The sequence below is a fragment of the Capra hircus genome, chromosome 5 (genome assembly GCF_001704415.2).
Source record: "Capra hircus breed San Clemente chromosome 5, ASM170441v1, whole genome shotgun sequence".
In the NCBI taxonomy this organism is placed as follows: Eukaryota; Metazoa; Chordata; class Mammalia; order Artiodactyla; family Bovidae; genus Capra; species Capra hircus.
In genome coordinates this window covers 48424520-48447184 of record NC_030812.1, presented here as the reverse complement: position 1 = coordinate 48447184, position 22665 = coordinate 48424520, and the positions used below count along the sequence as shown (strand labels likewise).

Sequence of the window (22665 nt, the reverse complement as noted above, 5' to 3'; positions counted from 1 at the left end):
TTAACTTCTTTTATTCAGCAAGTACTTTAAATTACCCGAGGATGTTAGGACTGTGTCGATTATGGTGAGAAAGAACATCGTGGTCCTGTCTTCACCGAAACTGGTTTACTTCAGTTTCCATGTGTAATGAAAACCGGCAAGTGTCACAAAGATGAAATACAGAGCGCTGTGAGAGTTTATTACTTAAGCTTTTAGAGAAGGCTTCCTAGAGGGAGTGATTTAGAGCTAAGATTTTTAAGGATGAGTCGGAGTTACCTGGCAGAATTTATGATTTACGGGAAAATTTTCTACGTAAGAGCCACTGGTTTCTCAAGCCTTTCTTTCGGTAGTGTGTTATATTGGCGTCACTCTTGCTGTCTTGCCTGTTATGAGAAAGGAGCTTACAGAGTGCTAAATAATTCTCAGTGGGTCCTGAGTTCATTTTTGGCAGGGGCAGAGTTAAAATTTACAGTAGCAATTGCCCCGGATCAGCGGTTTTCCCCCCTGTAAAGTGGAGAGGGCATCATGTTTACTTTCTTCATCAGACTCATGAGGACCAAGTAAGATAATGAAGGTCAAGGTACTCTACACCCTGCAAAGTCTGATGTAGTGTAAGGTGGTCCTGTTTTCCAAATTCTTCTTCCTATAGGGGTGGTATGGCTGCTTTACTACTGGGCCAGGATATTTACATATCATATTGACACAGACATTCATCTAAGAAGCATCACCTAGGATGTAATTTCCAAGAGGGACATTTTTTTCAAAGTGAAATTTTTTGTTTTTGTTTTTTAACCTCATGCTTAAGGAAGGCAAAACACTCAAGATCCAGGGCAATTAACAGACCAAAAAATCTGCACTCAGTGCCTTTCCATGTGCCGCCCGTAAATATAATGGCAGAGCGGTCTGTCTGCTCTGACAAGTTAGACCCACAAGGCTCAGAGCTGCAGGGACCAGGGCTGCCCACGCTGTCACACTCCTGTAGGTGCTGAGCGATCCAGACCAGAGGGTGATGTGTGGGTGTCATCTGGGGGCCCTGGCCTTTGTTCTGGTCCGGTGCTGTCATGTGTGTGAATTCTCACCCCAGATAGCAGTCTCTCTGGGGACTGGGGCATGTCTTCAGCTCTCTGAGCTGGGGGGCATAATGTCTGTGGGACTAAACATTTCATCATGTCTGGAAACAGCCAGTTGGGCAGCTTGGAGAAGGAATGGGGCTGTTCTGCAAGGCTTCCTGCCTCTCCTTGTAAAGTCAGTGTTCACCCCCGGCTGAACCCTTCACCAGGGCCCTAAGTGGCAATACAGGGAGGAAGGGGGCAGGGTGACCAAGGCCCTGTTTTTGTGTTCCCCTGCTGTACAGAAGACCAGACTCAGCATCTCAGGCTTCATTCTCTGTGGAATCATCCATAAAAGTGCAGTCACTGGCTGAAGGCTGCCTGATAGATGACTCAGTAAGTGGCCCCTCATTCCAGACTGCTGAAAGGATCCAAGTTCTTGTGTTGGTGTCAGGTCTAATAAAGTTGCTACTCATGCGATCTTGGAGGAGCTGGGAAACACAGGAGACCTGGGGAAGAAAAAGACATAGGGAAGCCACTTTTCTTCAGGACTTAAACAGAAGCGGCTGCATTTCTGAGCTACTTTCCTAGCATTAGGACAAGGCAAAGGAGTAGCGTCTGATGGTCTTGATTTGGACAACAGGTGCCTCAGAAGCCAAGCCAAGATCTTGGCCTGCAGCAGCTGCTGAAAGAGCAGCTCCGCCCCTGTGCTGGGCTCTCCCACGCACCAACTTTTGTGGGTAATAGAGACCCTCTGGAGGGAAGACTTGGACTTGTGTCTGGGGCCTGCCAGCCTAGAGTCCATTAAAATGTTTTCCAGCACGTGCTGAGAACAATACTTTCAGTTCAGTTCAGTTCAGTCGCTCAGTCATGTCTGACTCTTTGTGACCCCGTGAATCGCAGCACGCCAGGCCTCCCTGTCCATCACCAACTCCCAGACTTCACTCAAACTCATGTCCATCGAGTCGGTCATGCCATGCAGCCATCTCATCCTCTGTCGTCCCCTTCTCCTGCCCCCAAACCCTCCCAGCATCAGAGTCCTTTCCAGTGAGTCAGCTCTTCGCACGAGGTGGCCAAAGTACTGGAGTTTCAGCTTTAGCATCGTTCCTTCCAAAGAAATCCCAGGGTTGATCTCCTTCAGAATGGACCGGTTGGATCTCCTTGCAGTCCAAGGGACTCTCAAGAGTCTTCTCCAACACCACAGTTCAAAAGCATCAATTCTTCGGTGCTCAGCCTTCTTCAGAGTCCAACTCACATCCATACATGACCACAGGAAAAACCATAGCCTTGACTAGATGGGCCTTTGTTGGCAAAGTAATGTCTCTGCTTTTCAATGTGCTGTCTAGGTTGGTCATAACTTTTCTAACAAGGAGTAAGCGTCTTTTAATTTTATGGCTGCAGTCACCATCTGCAGTGATTTTGGAGCCTCCAAAAATGAAGTCTGACACTGTTTCCACTGTTTCCCCATCTATTTGCCATGAAGTGATGGGACCAGATGCCATGATCTTCGTTTTCTGAATGTTGAGCTTTATGCCAACTTTTTCACTCTCCTCTTTCACTTTCATCAAGAGGCTTTTTAGCTCCTCTTCACTTTCTGCCATAAGGGTGGTGTCATCTGCATAGCTGAGGTTATTGATATTTCTCACGGCAATCGATTCCAGCTTGTGCTTCTTCCAGCCCAGCGTTTCTCATGATGTACTCTGCATATAAGTTAAATAAGCAGGGTGACCATATACATCCTTGACGTACTTCTTTTCCTATTTGGAACCAGTCTGTTGTTCCATGTCCAGTTCTAACTGTTGCTTCCTGACCTGCATACACATTTCTCAAGAGGCAGGTCAGGTGGTCTGGTGTTCCCATCTCTTTCAGAATTTTCCACAGTTTATTGTGATCCACAGAGTCAAAGGCTTTTTGGCATAGTCAATAAAGCAGAAATAGATGTTTTTCTGGAACTCTTTAGCAATCATATAAAGAAGCTTCTACTAGGTTTTGGTAATTATACCTGCAAACTGGTATTTATTTATACCTTTCAGTTATATAATGTGCAGATTTTTTTCTGCCTTTGGAGATAAGTTGAGCCTCTACCACTGGGCAGCTTTGCCCTGTCCCAGGTACCTACCGTTTTATAGGTTTTGGCTAAAGGTTTGTCCCATTTTCTCTTGGTCAATTAGGTTTGGTCATTATGTTAGTTATACATTGCCATACATAGTTACAAAAATATTTTTTTCCTTATGAGGACGTTTAGCAGGTACTCTTAGCAAATTTCAAGTATGTGACACAGTATTGCTAACTATAGTCACTATGCTCTACGTTACACCCCCATGGCTTGTTTTATAACTAGAAGTTGGTACCGTTGGACCCCCTTTCACCTGTATGTCCTACTCCCCAAACCCCACCTCTGGCAACCACTGTATCTGTTCTCCATTGCGATAAGCTTGGTTTTCTTTCCTGTTGTAATTATTCATTATTATTTTTAAAATTCCACATATTAGTGAGCTCGTAAAGTATTTGCTGTTCTTTGTCTTACTTAATGCCCTCAGGGTCTATGCATATTGCCGCGAGTGGCAAGATTTCATTCATTTTTATGGCAGAATAGTATTGTATATATATATACATCTTTATCCATGCATCCACTGATGGATACTTAGGTTGTTTCTGTATCTTGGCTGTTGTAAATAATACATAGGCTGATTCTGTATCTTGACTATTATAAATAATGCTGCAGTGAATATGGGATTTCAAATTAGTGGGTTTTTTTTTTTTTTTCTAGATAAATACCCACAAGTGGAATTGCTGGATCATATAGTTCTAATTTTTTGAGGAACCTCCATACTGTTTTCCACAGTGGCTATTTCAGTTTACATTCTCATCAGCAGTGCACAGGGATTCTCTAACATCCTTGTCTTCTTATTTTTGGCTGTGTTGTGCAGCTTGCAGGGTCTTATTAGTTCCCTGATCAGGGACTGAACCCTGGTCAGTTGTTTCTTGTCCTGCTCAAAGCTTTCAAGTTTTCATTGTTGAGTAAGATGTTAGCTGTGGACTTCTCATCTATGGCTTTCATGTTGAGGTACGTTTTCTCTATAACCATTTATCATAAGTGAACATTGAACTTTGTCTAATGCTTTCTGTATCTGTTAAGATGATTATCTGTTATCTTTCATCTTGTTAACATGGAATATAACATTGATCTGTGGATATGGAACCATTCTTAAATCCTTGTACTAAATTCCACTTGATCCTGGCGTGTGAACCTTTTAATGTGTTGTTGAATTCAGTCTGCTGATCCTTTGTTGAGGATTTTTGCCTCTGTTTGTTGGGAATATTGACCTGTTGCTGTCCGGTTTTGGTATGAGAGTAATGCTGGCCTTGTAAAATGAGTTTGGAAGTGTTCTTTTTCTATTTCTGGAAGAGTTTGAGAAGGATTGGTGTTAATTCCACTTTGAACGCTTGGTAGAATTCATCAGTGAAGCTTCCTGGTCCTTACTAGTGATTAGACCATTCACATTTCCTGTTTTTTTCATGATTCAGTCCTGGAAGGTTGTATGTTTCTGGGAATTTCTTGAGTTATTGGCCTCTAATTAATTGTGGTACTCTCTTAGGCTCCTTTGTGTATCTGAGGTGCAGTTGTAATGTCTTCCATTTCATTTCTGATGTTACTTATTTGAGCCCTTCTTATTCTTGGTGAGTCTATTTAAAGGTTTGTCAGAGGAGCTGTTTTGAAGTCAGGCTGTGGAGCAGGACAAGAAACCATTTCAATGGTAGTGTCAACTCTCTTTCTTAGTCTGGAACTATTTTCCCTGTAAATACAGATATCAGGGACAAGTTTTCTTTTCAATTTACATGATGTCCTGGAGGTCAGAGAAAGAATATTTCTTTTTCATAACCCAGCTCACTTCCAGAGTAGGCACTCAGATCTATGAGGGTGAAATCCTTATTAGATCACAGCGACAGCAGAATTTAATAGAAAGAGGTCTTCAAAGCCAGATCTTTGAAATCTTGACTCTAATTAGCTTTATGAGCTTGGGTAAACTGAATTAAAGAGCCTAGTCTGCAGAGCCCTTTTTGTCACAATAAATGTTAATTACAACCATTCTTTGTATTCCTCTGCTCTATGAGGACCTGTCAGCATGTCAGAACTGCAGGTCACGAGGATCTAGATCTCAGGTCTCATCAGCTTTAAGTGTCATGAAAGCGTCCTCTCAAAGACTGAGACTTAGAACTGTCATCTGCTCTGTGGTCCTCCTGAAGCCAGCTCCCATGTTCCACATGTAAATCTTGTCTTATGGAGGAATCCCTAGGCCATCAGTAAAGTTCTCTGCATCGAGCTTTCAGCTGGGGGCCTTAGGTTCTCTGCCCTTGCCACAACAGACTTCAAGGCACACATATGACTAGCCCATTAAACCCACTGTGGGTAGAAAAAGATGAAACAAATACTAAATGTGTATATATTTGGTTCTACAGGGCAAGGTAGTCTCAGTGGGAATAGGCAGGGTGCAAGTTAGAAAAATGGATGGAGTCGGCTGTACTTAGCCTCACTTTGAGTCTATGCAAATAAAGTCTCCTCTCCCTAGGTGACTTGATATTGTGATAAATCCAAGTATTTGTTTTTCTGATGGTAGTCTGGAAACTTAATGGGTGTCTTCTCACCTCTTGTTTTTCTGGTCTTCAGAACTTCTAAGAGGCAACCTACTATATCTGAGATTGCCAAATTACGGCTTTTTCCTTTTTTGATGATGGAACATAGCCACGCATATTCAGTTGTGGGTTGTCTATGGCTACTTTCGTACTGAAACAGCAGAATTATGTATCTGCGATACAGACATGGCCTGCAAACCTAAAATACTATCCCTTTAAGAAAAAAAGCATGTCAACCCCAGTAGGACTTTTCTCATTTACGGCAATGGATCACGTGACTAGATATCAAGGCAAAGCACCTTTGGAGGTGAGTTTATCTAATTAAAGCTGGCTAAGTTTTTTTCCCCCCTCCAAACTGTAAATGCATGATGAAGAATTATCAGGAAGATTTTCTGCATGCTACTCATCAGGGACATATACATGAGCCTTCCAGGTAGGGACTGTAGTACCCCATGGAAACAGCCCATCTCCAGTACTAGGTGAGCCATTAAAACATTAAACAGTATATAATAACAACAAAGAGAGTCAAAATGACTACTTGTGGACTAAAACAAAGGACACATTTCCACTACAACAGAAATAAATTTTAATTCATTGAAAAGTGCAGCAGTGAACAGGGTCCTTCGAAGGGCACTTTCTAAGTCAAATGACTGAGATGACACAGAGCCAGGGCAGGAGAACTTCCAGGAACAGATGAGGCAAACACAGAAATTCACAAATTCAGTGGGACCTAAGTGGTGGTGAAATGAAAGAATTCCCACCTAGTTCCACTGGTGGACCAGTTTAAACACCCCTTTGCTGTCTCTTAATAAGGATCCTGGGACAATTTATCTTCTTCTGTTCAAATACTAATCCTTAGACACTTAAATTTAAGAACAGTTGGCAGACTACCCTAGTGTTGTTAATTAAAACATTTAGAAATAGCACCGCTGGTCGAATTCAAAGTTGCAGGGAATGTTATTGTATTTCCAGGAGAGCTTTGTGATAGGAAGTCTTATAAGGCAAAATCTTTATTCATCCTCAAGATCTCTGTTCATTCCTAGTAGTTACAGTTCTCTATTCTGAAGGGCACCTGGTCTTCTTAAAAGGGAAAATAAACCTCTAGTCAGTACAAGTGAGAGAAAAAAGGCAAGCCTCCTGCAGTGAGGCCCTTATACATAGTCTGAAGAATTTCAGTGCATTTTGTGGTCTGTTAGTCTATAAACTGAGGCTTCTTTATGAAAGATGATTTTAGCATAGATCCAGAGAATGAAGCCAGTCCAAGAGAAAAAAATTAGACTATTTAACAATGAGAGGTACAAAGAGGGCTTCAGTCCGTCCCCCTACCAACCCAACCCCAAATCTGCTGCATGAAAGAGCAGCTAGTTGATCTGAGTTACTCTCACAACCTCATCTGCTTTCAGGAAGCAGCATCATAAAGCTGAACAATACCACATCACAGTACAAGACCTCGTAAGAGCTGGCTTCTTTTTATTCAGGAATAACTGGTCAACTTTCATTAATGTGGAAACTGACTGATTAATGTTAAGAATCAGAGAATAAAGCTGATACCCATACTCAACATTGTAGTTTGCTTTTAGTTACAAAACTGTTAGAATTTCTTTTCCTAAAACAGTTCAAACAGAAGTATTCATTTCTCTTGCCCATTTCACCTCTAAATACCACCATAGTTAGTTACTGGGATTGTGTAAAGGAATAAACCTAATGGCTATTAACCCAACATGGCAATCTGGGATTGTGATAGAAAGTTACTTATTATGGCCATGTGTTACAAAGTGCTTAAAGCTCAACCTAGGACCTTACATAAAGCTAGAATCACAACTGCCTGAGTTGGACAGATTATAAACCACAGTTCCTCTTCTTACTTGCTGCCCCACCATCAACTAGCCTTCTTGTGAAGACAGCATAAGAATGGGGATTAGTCTTTGAGCCAAGAGACAGAAATATAGGTGTTCTAAACAGTGACGAAACATCAAAAAAATCTGATTTTGACAGAGAAATAGTAAACAAGGCCCCAATTGCACCAGACTTCAAAAACTCAGGAAGAAGTTAGCTGAAAGGGAAGAAGCTAAGTAGTTGGTACTTTACATCAACTCTAAAATTCTTACATCTTATAACAAACAGTGTCAGCAAAATGCGCAGGAGTGTCACAACTTCACTTGTGGGCCTGGAACCCAGGCTCCTTGCTGGGCAGGCACTTACTATACCTTATTTATGGCCTTTCATCAACCCGAGAGCCCCACCTACAGGAGGCCCTCAGAAAACACAACCTTCACCAACCCTTGGAAGTCCTCTGCTGAAATACTTAACCCACTTTATCTTTCAGATCTTAGAGGGGCGAAATTCCCTCAACAGCCCTGGTGTTAACTGGCTCACTATGTGAGCAGTCACTGGCAAGTAGATGTCTATCACCTTCAGTAACTACTTAGAATTAGCCTGTACCAAAAGCTTGCTATTGTTCTATTTCAATGAAGCACAAGCCCAGAATTCCCAAAAATGAACAGAGCTTGGTTGATAAGTTTTGAATTTGTGACCTTATCACATTGTGATGGTTATTATAAAAAGTGTATTTTTACTATCTAAAACCAATGGTTTTTGTCTTTAATCAGGTGGTTCAGCTCTGATGGTGGTTCTTCAAGCCATGTGATATTGGTATTTTTGATAGTGAAGTGCTTAATCTGGAATGCTATGCAGGTCCTCCGATTTTAGGTCAAGCTGGATACCAAAAACATTTCCCACCCCCAGCAAAGCAGTGCCATTTATCTGAATGGATTTATAAGTCCAGATCACATGGGGACTAATTAAAAACTGTGGCCGCAGGACAAAAAGGGTTTGGTGAGAACAAAGATCTCAGGAGTATTGTCATCTGCTAAATAAAGGGACCAGGGACAGCCACTCCTGACACACAGGCAGAGTTCACAGTTTTAACACATTGCACAAGGAAGTCAGCTGATTGGGTTGCTTTTTCAAACAGGACTTAAAGCCAGTCCAGAAACCCTTCCAGGCATGGTCTTGAAGACTAGCTACAGACACCTACTCCAATCACTTCATCAGAAAGAGGTGAGCAGAGATCCAACCGCACAGGTGCTACAGAAGGTGTTTTGAGAATCTTCGTGTCCTGATGCTGCCATGATTGCTGAACATGAGGCGAGGGTCAAACCTATACCTGGGGACAGAAAACGCATAAAACAATGTGGCATTAATGGTTATGAGCCATTGAGTGCTTCATTCAGAATATTAACTGGAAAGACTGGCAGGAGGGGATACAAAAGCAGCAGCTAAATCACCAGAAGAGATCTAGTGGGAAAGTCTAGTACAAAGCAGGAGTACTTAGTAATTAAGAGCAATTCCATCATAAGTCAGCGAGCACAAAATAATATAGTAAAAGTGGAGAAAAGAAAAACAGAAGGCAGGCAAATCTTGAAAGGTGTTAGGAGGAAAGGTTAAAGCTTTTTGGGGGAGGGAGGGACCCCTAAACTATAAAGCAGCCTGGTGCAAGAGTGTAGCTCTTGCTGAAAGCCCCTGCAGCATTTTCAAAGCCCTGTCTTTTACGTTTTGACACACAGACTGTGGTGGGTAAGAGGTAAGGTATGCACTTCAGACAGGAGCTTGAGCCAGGCTTATTATGAACATAGGTACCTAAAGTCACTGACATCTCTGGCCACCAATAAAATTGGAAGGCAATTCACATGAAGTATCTAGCACATAAAATCAATTCTGCCTGCTGATGCAGAAGATGTGGGTATGATCCCTGGGTCAGGAAGATCTCCTGGAGAAGGAAATGGCAACCCATTCCAGTCTTCTTGGCTGCAAAATCCCATGGACACAGCAGCCTGGCAGCCTCTAGTCCATGGGGTCACAGAAGAGTTGGACTCGACTTAGCAACTAAATAACAAAGGAATTTAAAAGCCACGTGGACTTTAAATAGCTTAAGCCAACATCAGCAAAGCCAGCATCAAGAATCTTAGCCCTAACCCTCCAGAATGTAAACAAGACACTTAGTAATGGTTAAAAAAAACAATTTCATGGAAGAAGGCATGAGAGAGTAAGGTGTTATTGAGACCATCTGGTTTATGTAAGTGGCTGAACCCCATTAAAGTCTCTAGATAAACCTTAAGATTCTGCCAGGCAGGTGTGGAGATCTACTCATCTTGTGAACGCCCAAGACAAGCCTCTCATACAAGCAAGCTGAGGCTTGTTCAACCAAGATAATGTGTCCAAGATCAACGGCTGTTTTGAGGATGGAGACAAGAAAGCTGGGTAGAAAGATATGAACTTACATCTTCTCATGAAGACACAAAAATCACAAGTAACTGCTAAACAACCACTGTCAACACCCACCTAGCCCCCGAACTTATCAAAAAGATATCCTACATCCAGAGACAAAGAAGCCACCACAAGGCAGTGTGGATGGGAGGAGGGGTTGAGTCAGAATCACGTATATATATGGGCAAGTCCCTCTGCTGTTCACCTGAAACTATCACGACGTTGTCAATTAGCTACACCCCAGTACCAAAAAAGAAAGAAAGCCACAACAAGACAGCAGGAGGGGTGCAACTGTGACAAAAGCAAACCCCACACCCATGGGTGGGTGACCCCCAAACTGGTAAAATATTTTATCACAGAGGTTCTCCCACCAGAGTGAGAGTTATGAGCACTACATCAGGCTCCCCAGCCAGGTGGTCTGGCATTGGGAGGAGGAGCTCCCAAAGCGTTTGGCTTTGAAGGCCAGTGAGTTCAGACTGCGGGAGGAAAGAGGAACTCCGCTCTTGGAGGGAGCACACAGTGTGCACCAGGACCAGGGGAAGAGCGCTGTTTCCGTAGAGTCTGAGCCAGACCTACCTGCTGGTGGTGGAGGGTGTCCTGTGGACGCCGGTGGGCAGCTGCGGCTCCCTGTGGGGACACTGGCACGGGTGGTGGTAGTTCTGAGCAGCACTAGTTGACACAAGCCCTCCTGGAGGCTACCTTCTTACAAGACCTGGCCTCACCCAACAGCCTACAGGCTCCAGGGCTGGTATGCCTCAAGCCAGACAACCAAGAAGGTGGGAATACAACCCCTCCCATCAGCAGACAGGCTACCTAATGTCATCCGGAGCCCACAGCACCTTGCTAAACACAACCCATGACATGGCTCTGCCCCCCAGAGGGACAAGATCTGGAGGTGTTAGGACAGTGGGCCCACACCAGTCTTCTCACCCGCTAGGAAGCCTGCAAAAGCCTCAGACTGGCCTCATTCACCAAGGGGCAGATAGCAGAAGCAAGAAGAACCACAGTCCTGCAGGCTGTGGAACAGAAACTGCAACTAACTCTTCTAACAGAAAGGGGAGACCAGATGCAACAGCAGAGGAATATGTCTTATACCAGGGAGCTCGATAAATTCCCAGAACAATGACGGACTGAAATAGACGGGCGACCTGCTAAAGAACAGATGCAGAGTTCCCATAGCAAAGATTATCCTCTTGGGGAAAAAATGGAGGAACAGAAATGCTTAAAAAAGAGACGATCTGAAGAAGAAACAAACATGAACAAAACCTGACATGAAAAATACACTAGGAGAAATCAGTGACAGAATAAATGAGGCCAAAGAATGGTTAAGTGAGCTGAAAGACAGAATGATGGAAATCACTGCCTTGGAAAAGAATAAAGAAAAAAGAATAAAAAGAAATGAGGACAGTCTAAGAGACCTCTGGGACAACATTAAATGTACCAACATTATAGGGGTCCCAGAAGGAGGAGAGAGAAAGGGCCTGAGAAAATATCTGGAAAGATAATAGCTGAAAAATTCCTCCATATGGGAAAGTCTCTCAAGTCCAGGAAACACAGAGTCCCAGGCAGGATAAACTTAAGAACACACTGAGACACACATTAATCAAATTGGCAAAAATTAAAGAGAAGGTATTTAAAAAAAAAAAACAAGGGAAAAACAACATATAACATACAACAGAATCCTCATAAGGTTGTTTTTAGAGCAGAAACACTGCAGGCCAGGAGGGAGTGGCATGATATATTAAAAGTGATGAAAAAGAAGAACCTAAAACCAGGAATACTCAGAAAGGCTCTCATTCAGCTGTGATGGTGAAATCTAAAGCTTTTAAGTTAGTCGTCAAATCATAGGAGGAGAGAAAAAAGGAAAGGGGCGGGGGAAAGGCCTACAAGACTGAAGCAAAAAATGGCAGTAAGTACATATGTATCAGTAATTAGCTCAAACACGAATGGATTAAATGCTCCAACCTAAAGAAATACAAAAACGACCCGTACATATGCTGACTACAAGAGAGCCACTTCATGTCTAGTGAAGCCATTTCATGAAGCCACTTCATGTCCAGTCACTACAGACACACACATATATATAGACTATAGTCACTATGGACACTGTCCAGTAACACATACAGACTGAAAGTGAGGGGGCTGGAAAAAAGTATTCCATGCAAATGGAAATCAAAGGAAAGCTGGAGTAGCAATACTCATATAAGACAAAACTGAACTAAAAAAATAAGGACTCATTTATATGAGACAGAGAAGGATCTTAGTTCCCTGACCAGGGACTGAAGCCACGGCCTCAGCGGTCAAACTGCAGTCCTAACCACTGGACAGCCAGGGATCCCCATCACCTGATTTCAGTTTACTGGCTTCCAGGTCTCGGCTCTGCATGCTGTGCTTGAAAGCAAAAGTGTTATATTTCTTTAACAAATAGTCTACAACCCCGTCTCTTTAGTCACATACATTCCTTACTAACTTGGATTGAAGATATCACTTCACGTGTTAGGTGGCTAAATAATTAAGTTACTAATTTTCATCAGCCTTGGATATCATTCTTTCCTCTTTCCTATAATCAGAATTTACGAACTGAAATAATTCTTTCCCAAAGAGAGTTTGATTTTTAATTTTATAATCAAGCCAAAAATGACAGGCGGCTTGCCACAGGCAGCTCAAAGGCATAGGGTATTGTGAACCATGTTCCTGGTACAAAGTTACTATTTAAGAGGCATGAGAGTAGCAAGAACAGAAGTAACTTAGTAGGTGAGTTAAATGTCTTTCCAACCTTCATATATTGTAGTGGGCTTATTTATTTTGACATCTGAGAGTTCATACTTTCATTTTGTGTATTTAATATATTAAATTTACTGGCAAGTATTCAAGTTTCTATAATTGGGGCTTCTGAGAAATGAAAGGAAGGCAAGGCTCTGAGAAGCACTAGGACCAGGGTAGCCCTTGGTCAGCTTACATTAAAGCAGCCCCAAGTGTCACCAGAGCAATCAAGTGGTAACATGACAAGAACCACAGGCAGGAAGGGGAGCAAGAGCCCTGTGTGGTGGGGAGCAGGGCTGTGCCTCCAGCTAGAGCACCCACTGCCTACGGAGAGCAAGAGTTTCAAGCAGCTCATTTTCTCAGCACAACTGGCTGCTGCACTGAGACCCAGCATTCCCCGTATAAAGCAGAACAGTGAGAAACAGCTCAGCTCAGAGCAGGAAGGACCCACTGGGCTCCCTCTGCCTCCAGGAACGGCAGGACTGCTGAAGACAACTGGGCAAAGTCATTGAGGACGATGGGAAACTTACCCGGGGTCAAAGACCCCTGGAGTGCGGCAGGTTGGTCCAGAGCAGGACTGTAACATCATCAGCCGATAGTTCATCTTTCCCAGAAGCTCTGGGTCTATGCTTTTAGCAATGTTATTGAGTTGGTGTGGGTCTGCAGTCAGGTTATAGACTTCTACGAACACCTACAGGGAATGAAAAGATGGAGGAAAGAGAAGAGCAAGGGTTATTACATCTGAAGTACGCCTCATGTGAGTTATTTCTAAATGGAAAGAGAGGAGGTGGATTAAAAACCAAGGCCTGGGAGAATGGCATCCGGTCTCAAGATCCTCAAAGAGCCCTAGGGTACAGAGCAGACAGTGGACCATCTGTTCTGAGGGTTGAATTACTCTGAGTCTATGGCCCACGTGCTGGAAACGAGCCTCCAGCACCCTTGTGCCTTCAGGGAAAGTCAGGAGGGAAGAGCCTACCTTCTATAATTAAAGCAGAGAACAGAAGGCAGGACTGTCAAATGGCAAAGGCTCAGAAACTAGACTAAGTAATAAGGTTACCGAGTGAGACTTGATATCCGAAGTTTATCTTTGCCTTACAGTTGTGAAGATTCAGATGAGAACAGATATGAAAGGAACCCATCTTATAAAAATGTTAAGTTTTCCTATTTTAGATATATAACACCACTTGAGGAAAGATACATTATTTCTAAAATGAGAGGCATCTAATAACACTATTTTCCCCTCCATCAGTACTTTGTTCTCCAAATTGGAGTTAACTGATAGGCTCAGAAGATGTAGATAAATTCTGCTTATAAAGGCTTCAAGTAGCTGCCCTTACACTGTCACTTATCAAGTGGAAGGGACTGAGTTTGAGGGAAGCTCTCTTGCTTGTTCTCTGAAGTGCTTATGACCTACAAGTAAATAGTGAGCGAGTCAATTTCTGAGAAACATGATGAGTACTGGCTCCATATGGCAAAATGTAGGCTGCCAGATGGCGTAGGTGTGCACTCGCTGATGAACAGCAGAAACAAGGGACTGGAGTGCGTGTGATCCTCCAGATACTCCACACTGATCCAGGCTGGCTAAAAGCCCCCTTCCTCCAAGGATGCTGCCTTTAACCTGCTGATTCACGTGAGCAGCACTAGACTATGCTGTGCTAGGAACAGGAGGGTCTGAGCCAGCTGGTGGCCAGGAAGCTTTCTAGGAAAGGCCCCCGACTCCTTTTGTCTCCACAGAAGTTCTTACCCTCACCCCAAACTATCAGGGAGCAAACAGACCAGGAATGTAGCATTCTGAAAAAGTGAACTGTGTGTATTTCAAGTGTATGTGTGGGAGGTGGTGGAAGTAGAGAAAGCCCCACCCAGCAAGGTCAGTTAAAGAAGTCAAGTATGGCCTTGTGGAATTCTATTTCCTTAACCAATGGAAACGTAAATGTGAGTACAGATAAGAATTGGGAGATTGTGACTGACATACGTATACTACCATGTATAAACAGATAGCTAGTGGGAAGCTGCTGTATAGCACAGAGAGCTCAGCCTGGTGCTCTGTGGTGACCCAGAGGGGTAGGATGAGGGAAGGGGAGGGAGGTTCAAGAGGACGGTGATATATATATACACACACAGCTGATGCACTTCATGGTACAGCAGAAACTAACGCAATATTGTAAACAAACTATGCTGCTGCTGCTGCTACAACTATACCTCAGTGAAAAAATAAACCTGATCTCCCCAAGGAACATTCCTGGAATTTCTCTTCTGCCAGCTAACAAAGCCCTGGCAATAGACCCAAGGGGTGGAGGGGCAGTGGGCTGTCTTACCTCCTGGTCATCAAACTCGCAATATTGTAAGTTCCACAGTTCCGACATGGTCCTCACACAGGCATAGGTGTTATTATATGCATCTTCACACACACAGTCAGGGAAACATTGCTGTAGGGACATTAAAAAAGTTAGCTGAAAAGCACCTTCAATAGTGACAAATGCTACTTGCATACAGCGGCAGCCAGGCTGGCTCGAGCCAGACATACAACTGGACAGAAATGAGGAAACTTTCCACAGAGAAGTAAACTGAAAACAGACGTGAGGCTCAGCTCCTACTAAGGGCTGACTCGATTAGGGAACATGAGGTGTGGCTGCTGTGTGTATAGACTGCTGCCGTCTCTGCCTGCTCATCTGCTGGGAATGAGTTCTAACGAGCCCCTGTAAGCATACAGGTTGGTAAGGAGAAGAAATTAATACGCAGGTGAATCACTCTGCAGGTTATTTTAGGTACTTCCATCCTCAAGGCTTGGAGACAGTCTGAAACTTTGTGGAATCATTTGCAGTAAGTTGTTTATGAGCACTCTTATCACCAAATAGGACTTGACTTTGATTCCATCAAGTCTTCCACACCATCCTTTGGTTGGGTTCTTACTGTCTTTTAACATGTCAGTGTCAGGCTTCCGTTTGGAGTTGCCTCTATTACCCATTCTCTATAAAGAGGGGCTGATGTCGCTCACGTTCCCTCCATGACCAGCCTGGCTGCCACCAAATCAAGATGCTCATGCCGGCCCGGTTATAGCTGGAAACCCTGTCTCTCTGTTGGATGCCACTGATCACATCCCTAATGAAAAGTGCTACCACAGTTGGCATGGGTAGAAAAAAGGAAGGGGTCCTGATAAAGTAAGGAGGAGGGCAGATGTGTGAACTTGTTATAAAAACTGGAAGAATTCAAAGTGCCCGTTCCTGACAGTATGTCGGCAGATAATCATTTTCAGGATTACTTTTACCTTTGTTTACCTCCTAACCTCCCAGAGTCAAAGTAACAGGAGGAGGACTCAGATTGACTGAGTTTCAGCACTTGGCACGTCTAAACCCGTGCCGGCTGTGCCGTCCGTGAGAAGGCGTCTAAGACAACTTGGGCCACACTCACAGACACTCCAGGACTCAGGGAAGGACACGTGGGGTCGGTGACGTTGCGGCCTTCTCCCTGATATTCCACCAGGACGTCTGATCGCCAAGTCAGATTACTGGCCCCTTTCTAGAAAGAAGAGCAAAAGTGGTTTCAGTGAGGCATCCAGAGTAGGATAAAATCACAGTGTTATTCATTCTGCCACTCAAGGGGTCCTGGGAGTCAAAATGAACTGACTGTCCAGTAACTGAAGGGAATGACTAAAATGGAGGCATTTGAAGGCTGCCAAGTATCACATCCAGTTGTAGAGTCCTCACATGCTCTGTTGCTCAATCATGTCTGACTCTTTGTGACCCCATGGACTGTAGCCCACCAGGCTCCTCTGTCCATGGGATTCTGCAGGCAAGAATACTGGAGTGAGTTGCAATTTCCTCCTCCAGGGAATCTTCCCAACCCAGAGATTGAACCCATGTCTCCTGTGTCTCCTTGCATTGGCAGGTGGATTCTTTAGCACTGAGCCATCTGGGAAGCCCCTAAGATTCTCACAAGTGATGTCAAATGCTTTGCACATAGTTATTTCTCAGGACTACTCCTGTGAAGCAGGTCAGGAATGGAAACCAACAAAGTCGTGAAGCAAGAATCAAAGTTGTATGGCAAGGTGCCGAAAGTTCAGATCAGAGTAAACAATACTGTCTATAAACTCCCTAAGAATTCGTCTAAGCTCATGCTGAGAAATTAAATATGGCTGGTGAGCTAAGGACTGTAACAGGGCTGAAGTACCTCTTGATGGTCAGAATGAAGATACCATACATATATAAACTCATTTCATTTTTGCTGCACATCAATGGAGCAGAAGGAAAACAGCAGAAGCATTTGAAATGGGAACGTTTAAGACACACACACAAATGGTGAAAGGGAGAGGGAGTTTGGGATCAAAAGGACAGTGTAAGGCCAGGATGGAAGCAGGACACCTGGTATATGGGTTCCTGATACCCAGCTTTCAGACAAGGAAGCAGTGCCAAGGCCGGTGGACAGGCAGGCTGGTACCGAACAGAAAAAGGTCCTGACAGCAGGCTGCCCACTTGTACTACATAGAATGGCAGGTGACGAGAGGCTCTGGGGGTTTTGAACAAGACAGTGACACAGTCAAGGCTGTGCTTTAGAAATGCAGCCCAGCAGCAGAATCTGACCTGGGCCAGGCTAGAAGGGGCTCCTAAGGGAATTCCCTGGTGATCAGTGGTTAGGACTTGGCACTGTAACTGCCAAGGGGTGTGTGTGTAGGGGGAGGGAGGTCTTAAACTGGTCTATAGTCATAGTAGTCAAAGTCTGGTTTGTGGTCTATCAGCAACACCTGGGGGCTGCTTAGAAATGCACCATCTCAGGCCCTACTTTGGTCTTAAAGAGCCTGTCTACATTTTTAATAAGATCCTCGGCTGACTCATATGTACAGTAAAATTCGAGAAGCACTGCTCCATAAGAGTGGTGCTCAAAATGTGTCCCCAGCAGCTGGAACTGGTTACAAACTCAAATTCTTTATTCCCAGTGGGGGCGGGGAGCAGTCTGCACTTGAACCAGCCCCTCAGGCACTGCTGATGGGTGCTAGGCTAGTCCACCACCCTGAGGACTTGAGTGGACCTATCTAGCCTGGTGACCACGGCAGGGGCGAGTGTGTAGTCTGCTCAAGGCTGTAGGGGGTCACAGCTGCTTGGAAAGGAGAGTCAGAGAGGAACTGATGTCCTCAGTCACTGTTCTACGAAGAAACCCGCACCATCTCGTGCAGATGAAGGTCACAGAAATCCTAAGCTACAGGAGACTTGAGCAGTCACCAACTCCTCTGGAAGAACCCATTCTGCCAATCCTGAGCCCTGGAAGCTGGGGGGTCAGGGGAAGAGCTTATCTGTCGGCCTTGAGTGGACCTCAAAACCCCACACTTAAATGTAAAAGTATACAGGGAGGAGAAGAGTGCCTGGAGGTCGAGAGCAGAGCTCTCCAACTTGGCTGCATATTAAAACCACTGTGGGGCCACGTCACATCTCCAATTAATCAGGCTTGCTGGGGCTGGGACCCAGGAGTCAGTATTTTTCTTTCCCAGGAGATACGAATGTGCCACCAAGTTTGAAACCAATGAAGGGGTCATTCAGTGTTTTCTGTCAAAGGCTAGACAGTATTTAGAGGCTGTGGCTACACAGTCTCTGTTTCCACTTCTCAATTCTGCTGTTGCAGCAGGAAAGTAGGCCGAGCAGCACACACAGATGACACGGGTGAGCACAGCTGTGTCCTGATCCAGTTTCATTTACAAAACCCCCAGGGTGGGCTGACTTGGCCCGCAGGGGTTTGCCACGCCCTGGTCTACAGCAGCCCTGTCCAGCAGAACTTTCTGACTGAAACGTTCTGTGACTGTTGCCTGATACAAGGTGTTTGCAGCCATTGATATGTGGCTACTGCCACTGAGGAACTGAATTTCTCACTTTATTCTAGTTAAATAGTCACATGCAGCTAGTAGCTACCATATTAAGGCAGAGCCAGAGGTACGAGAGCCCTCATATGCCAGAGGTTTTCACAGGACTAACCTTCAAAAGAACAAGGAAGATAGCCAGGTCCCCGGTGGCATTTACAAAACTGCAGAGAAATCAACTATACACAGCATAATGATTTTATCCCTATAGTGTAGTGTTTTTTTTTTTTCCTAACTAGAAATAAGATTAACAGTCTAAGATTTGTCTAGGAAGAGTGAAGAGATAAAAATTTCCCTCTATCTGATCCTATAGATTTATTGCAATTCCAGCTGAAGCCCAAAAAGCAATCTGAAAAGCTTTTTATAAAGTTTACATGGAAGATGGAAGAAAGATAACTGTCTTTTAAGATACCCTTAAGAACAACTCTTAAGAGACCCCTAATAACCCTAAGAGAGAAGTGTACCCATGCAAGGTTTAATTATACAGCTTTATAACAACACACTGGTTGAGGGATAGACAGATCTGTGGAACAGAAAAGACAACTGAGTATTTATAGAAAAAGAAATGAAACTGAATTCCTGACTCCTACCATGCAAGAAAACCAATTCCAGATACATCAAAGATTCAAAGCTAAGAGGCAGAACTACAGAACTTCCAGAAGGAAATTTGGGAGAACTATTTTCTGACCTCAAGGTTGAAAAGTATTTTTATAAACAAGACACAAAGGACACTAAATCATCTCATAAAATGAGGTGCTTCACACACTCAACTCCTGCACTGTCATACCTTAATGCAGGGAAAAGACAAGTCATAAACGGGGAATATCATGGGCAAAAAGCAGCATTTCACAAGGGAAGAAACACAAAAGACATAAATGAAAGATGATTCACTGATCAAACACCCAACTGAAAAAACAAGCAAAGGATCTGAATAGACATCTCTCCCAAGAAGATATACAAATGTCCAACAAACACATGACAAGGTATGTTTGACACATGACAACAAATCAACATGATTAATCATTAGGAAAACGCAAATCAGAACCACAATGAGTCCCACTCAAACCCACTAAGACAGTAAAAAGATAACAGCAACTGCTGGCAAGGATGTAGAGAAACTGAATCCTTTCACACTGGTGGTGGGAATATACAGAATAGTGCCATCACTTTAGAAACAGTCTGGCAGCTCCTCAAAAGGTTAAACAGAAAAATCACCACATGGCCTAGCAATTCTACTAAGGGTACACTCAAGAGAATGGAAAACATTGGCTCACCCAAAAATCTATATACAAATGTTCATAGAGTCAAATAGGGGAAACAATGCAAATGTCTACCAGCTGACGGCTGGATAAACACGTGGCTGGTTAAATAGGTGGAACACCACTGTTTAGTAAAAAGAAGGAATGAAGGAGTAACATGTGTTACAATGGGGATGACCCCTGAAGACAGGCTCAGTGTTTTCAGCCAATCACAAGAGAGCACATGCTGTACGATTCCACGTACAGAGTTTTCAGCCAATCACGAGAGAGCACATGCTGTACAATTCCACGTACAGAGTTTTCAGCCAATCACGAGAGAGCACATGCTGTACGATTCCACGTACAGAGTTTTCAGCCAATCACAAGAGAGCACATGCTGTACGATTCCACGTACAGAGTTTTCAGCCAATCACGAGAGAGCACATGCTGTACGATTCCATTTACAGAAAATGGCCCCAGCAGACGGATCTACAGCGACAGAAAGCAGTGCCTGTCTGGTGCTGAGAGGGAGCCTGGAGCGACTGCTAGTGTATCTGGGGGTTTCTTTTTGGGGGTGATGAAAATGTTGTAAAGTTAGATTATACTGAAGTTGTACAACTCTGACTATATCAAAACCGAGTGAACTGTCAACTTTAAACTGGTGAATTGTATAGTAGGGGAATTAAGCTGTGAAAAAAGTGATTCATCTCATTAATAAAGAAATATACCATAGAACCAACTATAATTTTGTTGTTTTTTCACCCCCTAGATAGGCAAAAAATGAAGTAGTCTGATAGTTTCATATAGAGCAAAGGGAATTCTCGCAAAGAGTCAGACACGACTGAGCAACTGAACTGAACTGAACTGGTGGAATATAAACTGATGATGATTTTGGACAATAACTTGGTGATATTTGCAGGAATGAAGATGTGAGGTTCCCGTGACCTTGGTGTGTGCACACATGCTCACTGGGAAACATGTATGAGAATGCCACGGCAGCACTGTGCCTAGAGCAAAACCACACCACCACAAACGGACACTGATAAAGAAATATGTAATTAATTTATATTGATTATGAAATTGAGTAGTTATATAACGAAGTGGTGAAGCATTCCTTCTTATGATGGAATATTAGGTACCAGTGAACAATATGGATCAATTTGCAAACAATGCTGAATTGAAAAAAAAGTCTTGATTACAACTAGTAGAATGTCATCTTTAGAGTGCAAAAAAAGATAGGTATTTTCCCCCCAAGACAGGTATGTTGTTTATGGCTACATGCATGATAACTACTAAAAAAATAAAAGCCAGAGAGTAACAACCATAAAATTCAGAAAAGTGATAACTGGTAAGGGCAGGTAAGGGGTGGGATGGGGAGGAGTGCATAGGAAGACCCATCAGTATGGCGAGTATTTCGGTTCTTAAATGGGATGATGGGTTCATGGGTATTTCTTGTGTCTTATAACTTACATGAGTGACATGTATTCTCCTGGATGAGTCACACATCACCTAATAACTGTGACAGAGTCATACAAATCAGTAAGAGTTTCCTATAATATAGAGTACTGACCTGTCACAGTTCTCTATGCCTAAACACATTCACATGAGTTTTTAATGAAAAAGAGATGCTGTCTGAAACCTCCTTTTCTCCCTGCAGTATGTGGCAGGCATCTTTCTAAGTCAATGTATACTTATGTACAGCATTTACTGTTGCTTTAATAGTCTTGTTTAATTTCACCACAATGTGACCAATTCCCTACTGTATATTCAGGTTTTTAATTTTCTATTAATACTGTATGTAGGCTTTTTTAAAATTAAACTTTTTATTTTGTATTGGGGTACAGCTGGTTAACAATGTTGTGATGGTTCCAGGTGAATATTACATGTAGTTCTTAATAGTTAGCATTGTGCAGTGCTAGACACAGTAGGTACTCAAACAATTCTTGAACGAATTTTGTTCTCTTAAGAGTAAATTCCCAGATGGATCTGCTTGACATGTGTATTTTGAAGTGATGGGTCTTATTAAATTAGCCTACTGATAGCTTATACTGATTACACTTCAGTGAACAGAGTCTGAGTAGTTTTAATTTTTCTCAGACTTCTGTAATTACCAGGTATTAATCTTTTTCATCTTTGCCAGTTCTACAGGCAACAGGGGCCTCCTTCAGTTAAGCCTTTCTTTGATCAGCATTGAAGCAATCTTTTTGCACTGACTCTGGTCATTTTTAATTCCTCTGAGAATTGATTAGTTACTTCTTTTGCCCATTTTTATACTGGGATATTAATTTTTGCTTTTAAGAACTCATCTATTAGGATTAGTTACCCTTTTTCATATATGCTGCAAATATTATCTCAATTTGTTACCTGTCTTTGTGTATGATGGGGCTTTTGGGGGAAGAAGGAGAAAAGGAAGGATACAGAACTCTGTTTTTCTGTGTCTAGTCTTTTTTAAAGAAAGCTCCTTCTCATTACAGATATGAGAAAAACTGTATTCTCTGCTTCCCAAATTTAATAGTTTTAAGATTTAAAGGGTCTCCCCTGAAGATTTAAAATTTAACTCCACTTATACAACCTGGAATTTACTTCAAGTCTTGGCTCAGGGCTGATTGAGGGCTTTATACTCACCAAAATGGGCAAAAAAGACATCCCATCCATCTGGGTCTTATTCAGGCTATAGCCCGCAATGTCCAAAATAGTAGGGCCCAAGTCAATGTTGGCAACGAGCATCTGAGAGAGAGAGAAGGAAACGATAAATTGACTCGGAACACAGCTGGTCTCACTTTCCTCTTCTGTCTACACTAGAGTTCTCTTTCCCCAAACCCATCCATGAAACAAGCAGCACTTTCTATTATCTTTTGTACAACCCATACTTCCTATCACATATATTCAAATA

The 22665-nt window shown here is 43.1% G+C and overlaps 1 protein-coding gene across 1 annotated transcript in view; it reads right to left on the bottom strand.

Moving 5' to 3' along the window:
* Window positions 7950–22665, bottom strand: part of GNS (glucosamine (N-acetyl)-6-sulfatase) — a 46485-nt gene continuing 31769 nt past the window's right edge. The window contains 5 exon segments of the mRNA NM_001285690.1: window positions 7950–8829; window positions 13223–13383; window positions 15008–15118; window positions 16101–16208; window positions 22398–22499. Of these exon segments, the coding sequence (NP_001272619.1) occupies window positions 8751–8829; window positions 13223–13383; window positions 15008–15118; window positions 16101–16208; window positions 22398–22499 (561 nt within the window). The 3' untranslated portion in view covers window positions 7950–8750.